General features: G+C 37.9%; 2 protein-coding genes across 3 annotated transcripts in view; one reads left to right on the top strand and one right to left on the bottom strand.

Moving 5' to 3' along the window:
• LOC131308604 (bZIP transcription factor 16-like) overlaps positions 1-14,670 on the top strand; it is a 92,192-nt gene that overhangs the window by 19,694 nt on the left and 57,828 nt on the right. The window lies entirely within an intron of this gene.
• On the bottom strand, positions 1,511-5,375 carry LOC131308606 (putative 4-hydroxy-4-methyl-2-oxoglutarate aldolase 3). 2 transcript variants are annotated; one of them, XM_058335566.1, is made up of 2 exons: positions 5,132-5,375; positions 1,511-2,275 (listed from the first exon to the last, which is right to left on the bottom strand). In XM_058335566.1, the coding sequence occupies exon 2, from the start codon at positions 2,262-2,264 to the stop codon at positions 1,764-1,766; it is 501 nt and encodes a 166-aa protein (XP_058191549.1). In that variant the 5' UTR covers positions 2,265-2,275; positions 5,132-5,375; the 3' UTR covers positions 1,511-1,763. The 2 variants fall into 2 exon arrangements, with proteins under 2 accessions (XP_058191549.1, XP_058191550.1); XM_058335567.1 differs by having other exon boundaries at positions 1,511-2,281; positions 5,132-5,371.

Below are 14,670 nucleotides of genomic sequence, written 5' to 3'. Positions count from 1 at the left end.
AATTTCAATATATCTTTTTTGTGCTTATTTTAATATGGTATCAGAACTATGACTTCGATCACCACTGTCTTCATCTTAATCCTTACCGGAATTTGTACCCAGCACCACAATCGAACCTTTTCACTCATCACAAATTCCCTCATCTCCAGCTAGAGTTACTAGATCCTCTGATCGACATCCACGCCGTCGATTGTCATCGATTTGTGTGGTCTTCCACACCGTCCACACCGTCGATACCAAGAGCTCCCTTCTTGGGTCTTCCATTGCCATCTCCGACTTTCACCACTCGAAAGTTGCTAATCCGCCATCACTCCACTTCAACGATCGTTGCACACCATTGGCTTTCTCCACCAGTAAATATTGTGAGACTACTTTCAACTAAATGATTACTAAATTGTCAATTAATGTGGTTCTATTACCATGGAATCTATTAAAATTTTACCAGTCATTCGTGTGTAATTTTTGTGGATTATTGGTTTGTCTTTACGAGAGGAATCAAAACTCAATGTTTTTTGAATGAAGACAAATTAAGCAAAAGAGGCAGTTTTTGGAACTTAGGGAAAGAAATGAAAAGGAAGGGAAAATAATTGAAGAAGAAAACGAGGGGAAAAGTTAAAGAGAAATTGGGAGAAAATTTGAATTGGAATTTAGAAATTTTCCTTCTCTTTTTTAAGTACCAAACGCGAGGGATTTTTTTTTTATAGGGACTGTGGGCCATGGCTTACGATCGATTAATTAGCAGATGTATCGGAGTCTCTACCCAACCCTTCTTTTGTTCCCGAAAACAGTTATGGTACTTTCTCAGCGGTTATGGACTCCGTCAAACATAAGCTTCTGTTGGGTTCACCTTACGAGAATATGCTCCAAAACTACCATGTGGATACCAAAACGTGGGAATAACAAGAGTTTGTAGTCTGCAATTATGACATCCTTTGCCCACGAGATTTAGCTCATCAAGCTCCTTTGGCTGTTGACTAGAAGTTGTATTGGTACGCGGTGGACATACATTGCCTAGTAGGATATGATTTAGCCAAGATGTGGTTCCAGGGCTATCTGCCTATGCACGACCACAATGGCAATTTATACGGTGACTACGGTTGTGAATTACCTCCCTGCTTAGGTCATCTAGGTGGTGGTGACAACTTCTGCTTGCTTTGGGTTTCAATGTTGCCTCCTAGGTCACCAGGTTTACCTAAACATGCAGACTATTTGAACTGGATTCCTTCATGACAATGGTAGATACATGTAGGAAATCAAACAATAGTCACAAAATGTAGTGATTCCATAGGAAAAACAAATACTATTCATACCTGCATGTCCGCCCTTGTCAAGTGAAACATGTTATTACTCATTATTTGGCATCAATCCACTATGCACATAAACATGAACCCACATAACGCTGAAACTTCAGCAAACGGAACTTCAGCCCCTGCAAAACATAAGGGTATACTAGTTGAGCAACTGGGCTATGTGCAATACTATGCACTAATGGGAAGGTTAATCACTTGTCTGGTTCCCAAATGCATTCCATAGACATGTTTCAGCCTACTTCATATATTCATGATCAATGAGAGTGCCCAAAGATCAAGTTCAATTCGTGCAAGAAAAATGAACGACATGCTATACCAAACAACCATAAGGAAACTTAGATTATCATAAACTTCATTACAAATACACTTAATTAGATGAGATCTTCAAACCACATTGCACTTAAATAGATCAGCTAGATTCAAATCTTGACACCAATAGCTTTGCAGCAAGTTTCAGACGGAGAGCTCAGTTTTGGAGACAAGGATCCCATCACTATCTGCATACAACCATTCTCCGTCTCGAATCAAAGTCCCGGCAAAATGTATAGGAACATGCTTTTCACCAATACCCTTTTTGTTTGACTTCTGGGGATGGGATGCTAAAGCTCGAACCCCGATATCACAGCCATTAATCTCATCTACGTCTCTAACACAGCCATTGACTACAATGCCGGCCCAGCCCATATTCTGAGCCAGCACTACCAAATTCCCCCCGACCAAGGCGCATCTCATGCTTCCTCCACCGTCTATGACCAGAACTCTGCCATCACCTTTGGTTTCAAGAAGCTCCCTCACCAACACGCTGTCTTCAAATACCTTGAGGGTCACGATTGGACCTGAGAAAGCCCGGCACTGCCCGTAAATTTGGAAGATTGGCTGCAGACAACGCACATCACCACTTGCTATAAGTGCTGCATTTGAGTCACAAGCTTCGGCAGTTGCTAAAGAAGCCATGTATGTGTTTCCTGCAACTACAATTGTCTAAATGTAACTGAATACAAGACAAAAGTTGCAATAACAATGAGTTAAGCCTTAATGGTACATTAACTGTAGAGTGAGTAGGTGGCAAAGCAATAGCACAAACATGTGAAGAGACCATAGTCATGAACAATATGATTCCCCTTTGGTCCGAATAATAACATAAAGCCACTCTTTAATTTCAACATGCTTCTCTTCAAAAAAATTCAACATGCACCATCACATTTGATGCTATATTTCCCAGTTTCCCAATTGGAAAAAACCTTTTGCAACTCTAATGCCAATATGCAATTTCCAAGTGGCTCAAAGCACATCCTTAGTGACCAGTCCTCGATGGAGGTTGTTGTGAGCAAATTAGAAATTCCATTGGAGTCAAACGAAAAGACTAGGGATGAGAAAGGTGCTGTATTATTTTGTAATTAAACCAAAATTGAAGCCTATTCACTGGTAAAAGGTCAACTTCAGTCACGTTCTATAAGACTAGGGATGAAATTAATCCAGGACAAATTGTCCAGGGACTACCAATCCCAAGACTGTTAATCCCGTTTGTTTCAATCCGCAAATCAAGCGAGGCCAAAGATTATTGTGGGTCTTTACTTAACATATGATCATGTTTTGTTTCTTTTTAGTTCATTTATGATCTCAAAACTTCCTATATTGGTTCCAGTTTTAGATAGGTTTTTGTTCCAAGTAATTCACCTTTGGATGGGAGAAACAGGGCATTTTGTTGTCAGTTGCTCACTAAAAGTTTAATTGAAAACAACTATGAAACCAAGTAAAGCTAGTCATTTTATGGTTTAGAGCGTTGAATGGTGAGTTCAATATCAGTTTATATCAGCATTAGCATTTGGTGTAACGTAGAGAAGTCTCAATGCAAAATAAGAGGATGAAAATGGAGAAGAAGAAAAATAAAAGAGAAACTAGGTCATCACAGCTATTGTCATCAACTCATCGATACTCAAGCCTTACAAAGGATTCACCGCACATACAAACATAGAGTGAGCTTTAAAAGATGAATTCATTTCCTTGACCTTAAGGGCAAATGCACCACAATTTATCAAACTGGTTCCAAGTAAATGTTAAACTAAGGCTTTCTCTGGACTTGCAAAACCAATGAACCGAAGTTAACTCCAATCTTCCAAACAATCCCACCTAGCATCCCTCACAATAGTCCTTAATGAAGATTAAATGCTCCTAGCATAAAACTTATTGACAAAATATGTTAAAACACATAAAAATTATTAAACCAACAAAATCCTTGGCAAATTCTACGAATCTTGCAGCACAGCAACATTGATTCTGAAGTCTATCTATCCCTTCTTCCAGAGGCGACGCTAGGATAATTAAACAATGGATTCAGCCATTTACTGATTGTTTGTCATAGGACTCATACCTATTACGAGCAATATTTTACTGATACACCAATAGATGGGAGGAGTAATGATTTCCCTAGAGGAGTACAGGTCTCCTAGTAGAAGGGGGGAACAAGTGTAGAGAGTCTATAAAAGAAACTATCAGACTAGAAAAACAACAAATTAGATCAGAAATGATGCATTTATAATAGGTGTAGTGGGGCATACCATTACAAAATGCTGTTTTCTTTGACTGTCAAACACAGCTAATGGATTCAAGGTAAAAAAATCATTGGGTTCATGATGTATGGTAGTGGCCAGAGGTGTAAAAAATTTACATGTGCAGTAAAGGGTCTGCAAAAGTCACTAGGTTCAGATGAACCCACAACCCTATACAAGGCGTCGCCACTGCCTTCTTCTATGGTATTTCCTAATTCGAAAAGATGCCAATCGATAAAATTTGTGGACAAATGTCCATAATTTGATAAAGTGTTGTTTTTTCCAAAAGAAGGAACAAGCCTCCTTTTCAAGACAGAACTATCAGTTAAGTGAAATATTCCAACAGGGAAGAATGCACTAAAAAACAAGAGCCAACACCAACCCCAATCCCAAGGAGTTTGGTAGTGCACATGAGACCAAAAGGCTTGCCCCAAGAGGTCGCAAGGCCAAATTTCATGGAGGCCAAACATTCCAAACCTAGGGTAACCGGATGATTTGTTAGGTGTTACCAGCTAAGCTGGTCCAAACATCATCTTATTTCTCGTTATTAAACAATCAAACAAAGATCACGAGCCAAAAAATAATCAAACAAACATCATGTTATTTCTAGTTTGAAGTACAATCAAATAAACATCATGTTATTTCTAGTTTGAAGTACGTGCAAGTTGTGATAAAAAGCTGATGACCAAAAAAACACGAGCCAAAAAACTCCAAACAAAGATCCTACAATGTCAGCTTTTATATACTACGTTTTTTTGCCTTACTGTTTTGCAATTAAGCTGCAACAATCACCCCTGAAACATGATTAGCCATACGAGCATTTATGAACATTTTTTTTATTTTTGTTGTTGGTAATTTGATCATTTTATAACCAACTAACTCCAAAAAAAACAGGTTAAACACCCCTAAAAAACAAAACTTCCCAATACCAAAACTAGTAAATTCGGCAGTGCCCTAAATCCCAATTACTTCCTAACACCTCGCCAAAAGCAAGTATGCCCGAAAACTGGAAAGCTAATCCATCAATTAGACATCTAATCCATCAATTAGCTAACGATCAGAGAAAAAAAAAGTAGCATCTTGCGCATAAAAATTGATACATTAAAACGAAACAAAACCGTTCAGCTAGAAGATAATCTAACTAAAAGTGTAAAAAAAAATCGATGATGAGATCAGCATCTGAAATCAAACAAGTAATCGGATCCAAACTGCATACATGCTTCGAAAAAATTTAAACAAAAAAGGGGTGCAATACAAAGGGGGATACTTTACCACTTCAGAATGAAAGCGAGAGAAAGAGAGAGAGATACAACTCGAGGGTCCTATTGCGAAGAAAGCTTTTGTCGAAATGCGATGTATGTATAGACGCGCAAGCAATCGAGTGGAAGAGAGAGGAAGAATCTTGGCACTATCAATCACTATTAGAGGTATCAAAAGGGGTCGGCTCCTCTCCGAGCCATTACAGGGACTACGCTATTTTGTTGGTCCCCAATTTTTTTTAATGATCGAAATCGTATACTTTTAGATTCTGTTGATAACATATGCATAAATAAAATTATATTCATTGGATATTGGTATCTGTTTGGGGAACGAATTTCCGATGAAAAAAAACATGGAATTCAAACTCCTTTTTTTTTTTAAAAGAGAAATTCATTAGAACCATGTGTCAATCGGAATGCATTGAGCGTAATTTCTAACGTAATCAATATTAACAATGAAATCTAAAAAATGAACGATTTAGATCATTCAAGTGGATTTGAAAACAAGCCACAACGAGATGGTCATGTTCCTTGTCAACAATTGCCTATTCTTTTCTCTCCGGACTGGGGCCGCGGGCTTGGCTGGCTTGTGCTTGGGCCTCAGGCCCAATTTCCTATTCGTATTACCCCCAGAAGCCTTGAGTTTTGGACTTGGGCCTTGAGTTTGTTGCTCTTCAGTTGTTTTTCCTTAAGGTTGATGGAAATGTAAGGTTTCAATTGCAAGATATTAAATGGGAAATTCCTGACCGGTCCTAGTTTTTTTGTTTGGGTTCCATACAGACCCCTTTTATAACGCTATCTCATTTAGACTATTTTTAAAGATACTTTTACAATTTTTCCCTTTTGCAGAAGTATTATTTTGTCTTTTATAGAATTCTTGGATGTGAGAATTCTTGGGGGTGTAAATTCTGGAGGTGTGAATTATTCTTTGGTGTGTGAAAAACAAAATTCACGCTCATTTACAAAATTCACACCTCAAAATAGCCCGATCTACAAATTCACACTTTTGCAGAATTCACAACCCTAAAATTCATACACATTTTCAGAATTCATATTTCCCAAAATTCACACCCCTAACACGTGTCAATTATCAAACCATTTATTGCACAAATTACGATTTACATGCTCAGTGCCAAAACATGCTAATGAAAGAAAGAGAATAAATTCTCTCCACCAGGGGAGGAGAAGTGGGCGGCTTTTCTTCCAAACCAATTCACTGCCACCACGTCATCAAAAGTACAAAACTAATTGACAATCACATGTTGTGCTTTGGACTCTTAACTAGGGTTAAACCAATTACTCCTCCGGTAAAAACTAGTGTTCCAATTTCCAGAAACTCAAGGATAACATATGATTAAGAAAATTAAGTGTTCCAATTTTTAATTTGTTTGAACTTCTATAAATATCTTATTTTTCTGATCATTTTATCCTAAAAGGTATAATTAATTATTATACCCCTAAAATTCAATTCGTTTGAACCGCTGCAGAATTCACACCCTTAAAATTCGTACACATTTTCAGAATTCATATCCCTATAATTCACACCCCTAACACGTGTCAATTATCAAACCATTCATTGCACAAATTATGATTTACATGGCCAGTGCCAAAACATGCTAAAGAAGGAAAGAGAATAAATTCTCTCCGTCAGGGGTGGAGACCTGGGCTTTTCTTCCAAACCAATTCACTTCCGCCACGTCATCAAAAGTACAAAACTAATTGACAATCACGTGATGTGCTTTGGACTCTTAACTGGGGTTAAACCAATTACTCCTCCTGTAAAAACTAGTGTTCCAATTTCCAGAAACTCAAGGATAACATATGATTAAGAAAATTAAGTGTTTCAATTGTCAATTCATTTGAACCGTTGTAAAGATCTTATTTTTCTGATCATTTTATTCTAAAAGGTATAATTAATTATTATCTCTAAGGCACCCATAATTAAGTTTTCTGCTCTTTATTTGGAATCTTATGGAGTAGAAACTTAATTATGAGAGACCTAGAGATAAATTTAATTATGACCCTGTAGAATAATATTGATGAGCACAAATTATCGACACATGGAAGTCCCATGTCACATCTTGTTAGTCCCAAAATGCGCATAATTGCCTATGGTTATTATATCTTTCGTCACTTATATTGGATTATCGTTTGCGCAGGAAAAGATGATAATTAGAGGTATTTTCGGTAAATTAAAAGCATCCAAAGTCAATCTGGAATTGCAGAAAAGTGACGGATTGTGTCCCATTCTGAATGGAGTTGGCTAGAAGAAAGGAAATAAATTTCACGTTGAATCAAAGTTCGGCCATATCTTTTAAAGGTGGATCCACCTTACCCGTTCCTTTTGATACACTAATGGGAATTGGACTTCAGAAGAAGGGGAGACCAAGGCAAATTAGAAGGGAATTAGGAAATCTACTTTATTTCTTTAAATATGGGATTTAATTAGGGAAGAGATCTTTTTGCATAAGAATTCTTGGCATGTATAAAAGGAGGACTTCCCACACCCTAGAAGAGGACCTTTTCAACGCACCAACTCGGCACAACTCGGCACACTGCACGCAACAGCAGCATCTTGGCGCAGAGAAGAAGAAGACGGAGAAAGAATTATTTGTTCTCTTTTTGTAAGCTTTACTCAATGGAGTTTTATTTCAACATGTTTATGTGTTTTGATTCCATGAGCGGCTAAACTTTTCAAGTAGGGTTGAGGATGAAGCCCTATTAATGACTATTGTTTATATGTTAATGAGATTTGATTTTACCCGATTATTTGGTTTGATTTTGATTAAATTGTTCTTACTCCAAATCAACTGTTAGGGATAAATTTTGGATATGAGTTCAATCATGTTTTTCTCATGATTTGGAATTGTCTTTAACATTGAACGCTGGATTTTCATTGTTAACTATAAAACTGGATATTTATTGTGATTTGTTAAAAGCGGATACAATTAATGATTCGGTTTTATACTTGCGAGCGGAGAGGAACAAACATTAGACTTTTTGATGAATTTTCACGATGATATTTTCCATGGTAACAGAATTAGCTTTCAGATTATCATGAAGAAATTTTGGGTAAAGTCAATGATCATGAATATATAATGATACGAGTTAATGGGTGTGGATTCCGAAACCTTAGTATTTTCTCCTTTGGTTAAAAAGAAGCTTTAATTTTCTCGTCTTTGATAATTTAGTTTATTGTTTTTACTTTTTACTTTTAGTTTAAAAAATCAATCACAACTTTTGTCAACTAGGTTAGGGTTTAATCGGTTTAAGTTATTTATTTTTCCTAGAAGAATCATAAGTCCCTGTGGGTTCGACCTCGCTCTTGCATTACTATACTTCGGTACGATTCGTGCGCTTGCGAGTACATTAAAATTTCACATCAAATATAATAAAAAAAATAAGATCTTCGCAATGGTTCAAATGGATTGAAAATTGGAGCATTAATTTTTTTAGACTGTTTATATATTAAAACAATATGGTTAAAAATTAAGTATTTCAATTTTTAATCCGTTTAAACCAGTGTGAAGATGGTGTTTTACTAATCATATTATTTTAAAAGGTCATTATTAAATTTTATCTCTAGGGCAACCATAATTATGTTTTTGCTCTTTATTTGGGATCTAGTGGAGCAGAAACTTAATTATGAGAGCTCTAGAAATAAAATTTAATTATGATCTTTTGGAATAATATGATCAGGAAAATAAAATCTTCGTAGTGGTTTAAACGGATTAAAAATTGGAGCACTTAATTCGTTTAAACTGTTTATATATTAAAAAAATAGGGTTAAAAATTAAGTATTTTAATTTTCAATCCGTTTTAACTGGTGCAAAGATATTATTTTAAAGGTCATAATTAAATTTTTGTCTCTAATGCTCTCATAATTAAGTTTTTGCTATTTATTTGGGACCCTATAGAGCAAAAACTTAATTATGAGAGTTCTAGAGACAAAATTTAATTGTAACCCTTTGGAATAATATGATTAGAAAAATAAGATCTTTGCAACAGTTCAAACGAGTTAAAAATTGGAGCACTTAATTTTTGAAAAATGATTTTCACACTTCCTTTTAACCATCCGCACTTTCTTTTTGTTTTTATCAATATGAATTTAAAATAGTGTCCTTGAATATGTAAAAAACTTGAATAAATGGCAAGATAGTAAATTCAAGTGGATAAAGACAAAAAAGAATGTGAATTGTAAAAAGGGGAGTGTGAAAATCATTTTCCTAATTTTTTTAGTCATACGTTATCCTTCAATTTCTGGACATTGGAATACATGTTTTTACAGGAGGAGTAGTTGGTTTTCCCAGTTAAGAGTGAGTCCAAATCACAGCACGTGATTCTACAATTGGTTTTGTACTTTAATTTGATGACGTGGTGGTAGGAAATTGGTTTTGAGGAAAAGCCCATTTCTCCTCCCCTGGCGGAGAGAATTTATTCTCACGAAGGAAAATAGGGGATACTGACAATAGCAAATCGAAGTCCCTCACTAGCGGTAAGAGATCCTATCAAATGTCGAAAAGCTACTGTGCATGGGAACGACGAGGATCAACGATGAGAAGCATCGTCTTCTTCCCTCTTAGGCCAAACCCTAACTCTCTCATTGAGGTGAACCGATCATCTCTGTAGATACATATGTATGTCTGGATTTCCCCAAACCTTTCAACGCCGCCGCTGCCAACTTCCTCAACCCCAACGTATTGCTCATCAATTTCTCCGTCGTTGACTTCTTCAATGTCGTCGGCTGGCTTCGACCGTGATCTCTGCAGTGACGGCATCGACAACAACCTCTCTGCCGCCAGCGATGCCCTCTGTGATTGAGAGATGTAAGTGAGTGGCTTTCCGTCGGTGCTTCGCAGGATGTGATGAGGAGAGGGGAAGGCCGGGGTTGGGGAGGTGGATGTTGGAATTGTAGGTAAAGAAAGGATGAGCAGGGGCATTTTGGACAAATCACTTAAGACGGGACTTGGAGGGGTATGATTAGACATGCGGTGGCTGGGATGTGTATATTGTTACCAAATGGGGCCGGCTTGGAAGAAGCCCGGGATTAAATCACCAGATTGGGTTTCCCCAAGTGAATGTATTGGTTTCTGTTGCAAAAGCTGAAGGGTCTCCTTTGCAGCTAGAAGTCTCAGCTTCCTAGTTCCAGAATCACATACTCAAAAAAATCCCAAAAATATTCCATTCGATTCAGTTCAATCCAAGTTGTGTGAGAGAGAGAGAGAGAGAGAGAGAGAGAGAGAGAGAGAGAGAGAGAGAGAGAGAGTGTGTGTGTGTGTGTGTGAACTTTGTTCGATTTGCTAAGTCAGTTTAGTTCGGTACTTCTCTGATTGAATTCTGCCATTGTACATTGGGAAATAGATGCCGATAGAATCCTCTGTGACACCTTAGTTGAGGTGATGAATCTGTCTTAAGGGCACTATGTGATACATGGGCTTGGTTTGAAATTCTTATCTATTTACAGTTTTTGTTTTGTATCGTTCAATTTAGTTTCTCTAATTTTTCACATGTTTTTGTTTAATTCCATGATGTAATTAAATAGTTTACCATTTTTTTTCCCACTATTTTCCCACATGAATGTGGCATAGTTAGACAAGTAAGCCATTTTATGTTAATAACTAGGTTCCAGCCTTGTGCACACCACGAATGTTGTGCCCAATGAAAAGAACGGGTTGGAAAATTATAGAATGGTAAAAAAAGCCGTAAAAGAACAAGATAAAAGTGGGAAGTAGGAAGATGATAAAAGAGGTCAGAAAAGAAGTATAATATGGTATGCTGGCATGGTATGCTAGCAGCAGAATTTGTAATATGGTGATGGTAATGTAGGTGGCATGCTATACTATGTAATGGGAGTACATTTTATGCAGCAGCATGAAGGGATTGCCAAATAGGAGAATCATGATTGGTGCTTTGATTGTATTTCACCAGCAACAATAGATTAATAAATCAACATTGAATTAGAAAGCTTCTAAAGAATGTCATAGCATATATATAGGGGTAGCAAAATACGGCTAAAACATTAGAGAATTTTCCACAGTTTTCTACAATGGAAGAAGTTTTAAATGTTTGGGCCACAAAGTCCTAAATGTTTGAGCATCAAGGCGTAGATCATCTATTGCCACAGTCCAAGTCCGATCAGCCATTCTAATGACCATCTCATCGAGGTCATATATCCGGAAAACTTCTTTAAGACGAACTTCAAACTCCTAGAAAAAGTAATCACAATTTAGCTAATTTAGTGACTAACACCAACTAAATTGTTAATCTAACGGAATAAATATGCACAATAAGGAAAAAGCATATACACGACACAGTGTTGTAGGCCTGGAAGATGCAAATGCCCAAATTTCAGTACACTCTGTTTAGTTGAAATAGCTGAAGGCGAGTAGGAAGTGCACAGATTTCCTAGAACAAAAACAAAGGAGCAAGACAAAGGCATAAATACAGGTGCATACAAAGCTTACTATCAGAGAGGAGAATAACTTGTCTGTCTATGCGCGCCAACATGCTCACTATCAGAGAGGAGAATAACTTGTTTGTCTATGTATGCGCACCAACATGCGTGTATGTTTCTGTTTGTGTGCAGGAGAATGGAGCAAGATTCGTAGGGGAGATGAGAGAGGGGGAGGGGGAGAAAAGCACATATATGCAAGAAATGTATAGGTATATGCGTACGCAGAGGAGGATGGAGCTCTCACCACTATAAATTTGGGTCAGTCCAGTTGAAAACCATCTCGGATTCATTTTCATCAAGGATGATAGTATGGAAAATCCACTTACACTCAACTGCCAAGATAAACCTATACCCATCCTTTAAGCCATGCAGTTTACCGAAAGTACTCCAGCCATTGCAGAAGTGACGGCCAAGAACCTCAACTGGCCAAGCTCGATATTCATGCCTGAGCAAAACTCATATGGCTAGACCATTTGAAGGAAAGTATTGCCGGAGGCCCTGTGGCAATCTTTGCATATGATATCAATGTTATAACTTTGTAATCCAATTTTTTTTTTCATATATATTAAAATGAACCATCAATAGTTAACAGAATTAAAGAAGAAACCTGAGGAACTTCAACGAAGCTTAAGCGCCAATAATGGTCCACACCTAAACACAAAGTCACATAAACAATAATACTCATAAAAGCAAATAAGTAATGTTTGCAAGAAATATATACAAAGTATGACTAACCGAGCAGAACACATATTCTAACACCATGGCAATGGGGTAAGGTGTGGTTGTACCTTACTCATTATACCATAAGAACGAATGATATATGATGCCATCCAATCATGCTGCCAGCTGATACCTGAAGTTCCATTCGAGTGCAGTACTCAAAGGCAAAATATTATGGTACTCTTGGAGGAAACTATTGTTTAGGAAGAATAAAGTGTGTAAGGTTATAATTAACCCTCACACATATAATCTTGATTTATATTAAACAATAACTCCTTGCAAGACTTAGATAACCAATGTGGGACAATGTCAAATCCTAACATTATTCTAACACTCCCCCTCAAGCTGGAAAGTAGACATCAAAAAGTCCTAGCTTGCTACATAACAATTCTAACCGTGGTTTGAACAATGATTTAGTAAACATGTTAGCTAACTGAGCGTCGGTGGATAAAAAGGGAGTAGCTATCACACCACTTGTTAACTTTTCTCACACAAGATGACAGTCCACTTCAATATGTTTAGTTCTTTCATGAAAGACTGGATTTGATGCAATGTGAATTGCTGCTTGATTGTCAAAGTATAGATTCATAGGAAGTTTCACCCCAAATCCGATTTCCTCAAGTAACGAGCGCACCCATACAATTTCACATGTCGTATGGACCATTGCTCGATACTCTGCTTCTGCACTTCACCGCGCAACCACTGTCTGCTTCTTACTCTTCCAATTGACAAGATTTCCACCCAAGAAGACACAATACACTGTAGTAGATCTTCTGTCAGATGGTTCACCTGCCCAATCAAAATCGGTAAATGCCTCAATACGCAAGTGTCCATTAGTCCGATAGAACAAGCCGAGCCCGGGATGTGCCTTAAGATACTTCACAATTCTAACAACAGCTTCCCAATGTGGAAGACGAGGAGTAGACATAAACTGACTCACAATACTAAGAGCAAACGAGATATCGGGGCGAGTAATGGTAAGGTAGTTTAACTTACCAACCAAACGACAATACTGATCAGGATTAGGAAGTAACTCAACCTGATCCACACAAAGCTTGACATTGGGATCCATAGGAGTCTCAACAGGCTTAGTCCCCAACAAACCAGTCTCCTCTAGAATATCCAACACATATTTCCGCTGAGATAAGCTAACACCATCTTTAGATCGCGCCACCTCAATACCCAAGAAGTATCGTAATTTTCCCAAGTCTTTGGTATGAAACTTGCATTGTAAAAAATCTTTCAACTCACCAATGCCTTTCTGATCATCACCAGTAATGATAATATCATCCACATAGACAATTAGCAATACCTTGCCGCGATCTGATGTAAGAGAAAAGACCGAATGATCACACTGACATCGATGCATGCCAAATCGCAAAACATCACTGAACTTGCCAAACCAGGCTCTAGGAGACTGCTTGAGGCCATACAATGCTTTGCGAAGCCGACACACCTGATTAGTCTCCCCCTGAGCAACAAACCCTGATGGTTGCTCCATATAAACTTCCTCCTGAAGATCCCCGTGAAGGAAAGCATTTTTAACATTCAACTGAAACAGAGGCCAACCAAGGTTGGCTACAAGAGAGATAAGAAGTCGAACAGAACCAAGTTTGACAACCGGGGAAAAGGTCTCAGCATTATCAACACCATATGTTTGAGTATATCCTTTAGCTACCAGACAAGCCTTGTAGTGCTCAACAAACCCATTAGGATGATACTTGATGGTGAACACGCAGCGACACCCAACTATGGTCTTTCCAGGTGGGAGAGGTACCAACTCCCAAGTGCCATTATGATGAAGAGCTGTCATTTCATCCTCCATCGCTGACTGCCACTCAGAAATAGACAAGGCTTCCTGGAGAGTGTTAGGAACAAAGATAGACGAAACAGAAGTGGCAAATGCACGAAGAGATGGAGATAAATGAGCATAAGAGACGTAACGATCAATGGGATGAAAAGTACAAGTACGAGTACCTTTGCGAAGAGCAATAGAAAGATAAGCAGGAGAAACGACTGGATCTCGCAATAGAGGGGAAGATGTGATAGACGGCTGAGGTGGCAGAACTTTAGATCGACGAACATATACCTACAACGGTGGCGGAGTTGGAATTGCTGTGAGGATGTAGTGAGGTGGATCCACCGAAGAAGAAACCGGGAAAAAGGGCAAGGACTCATTAAAGGTTACATCAGCATACACAAACTCACGACGAAGTGAAGGAGAGTAACACTTATACCCCTTTTGAGTGTGAGAATACCCAAGAAACACACATTTGATAGATTAAGGATCCAATTTATCCTTGCTTGGATCCATAGCATGAATGTAACTAGTGTAGCCAAATACGCGAGGGGGTAAAGAATATAGGGTACGACCAGGA

This window comes from Rhododendron vialii, chromosome 11a, assembly GCF_030253575.1.
Source record: "Rhododendron vialii isolate Sample 1 chromosome 11a, ASM3025357v1".
NCBI lineage: Eukaryota > Viridiplantae > Streptophyta > Magnoliopsida > Ericales > Ericaceae > Rhododendron > Rhododendron vialii.
This window is presented reverse-complemented; position numbering and strand designations above follow the sequence as displayed.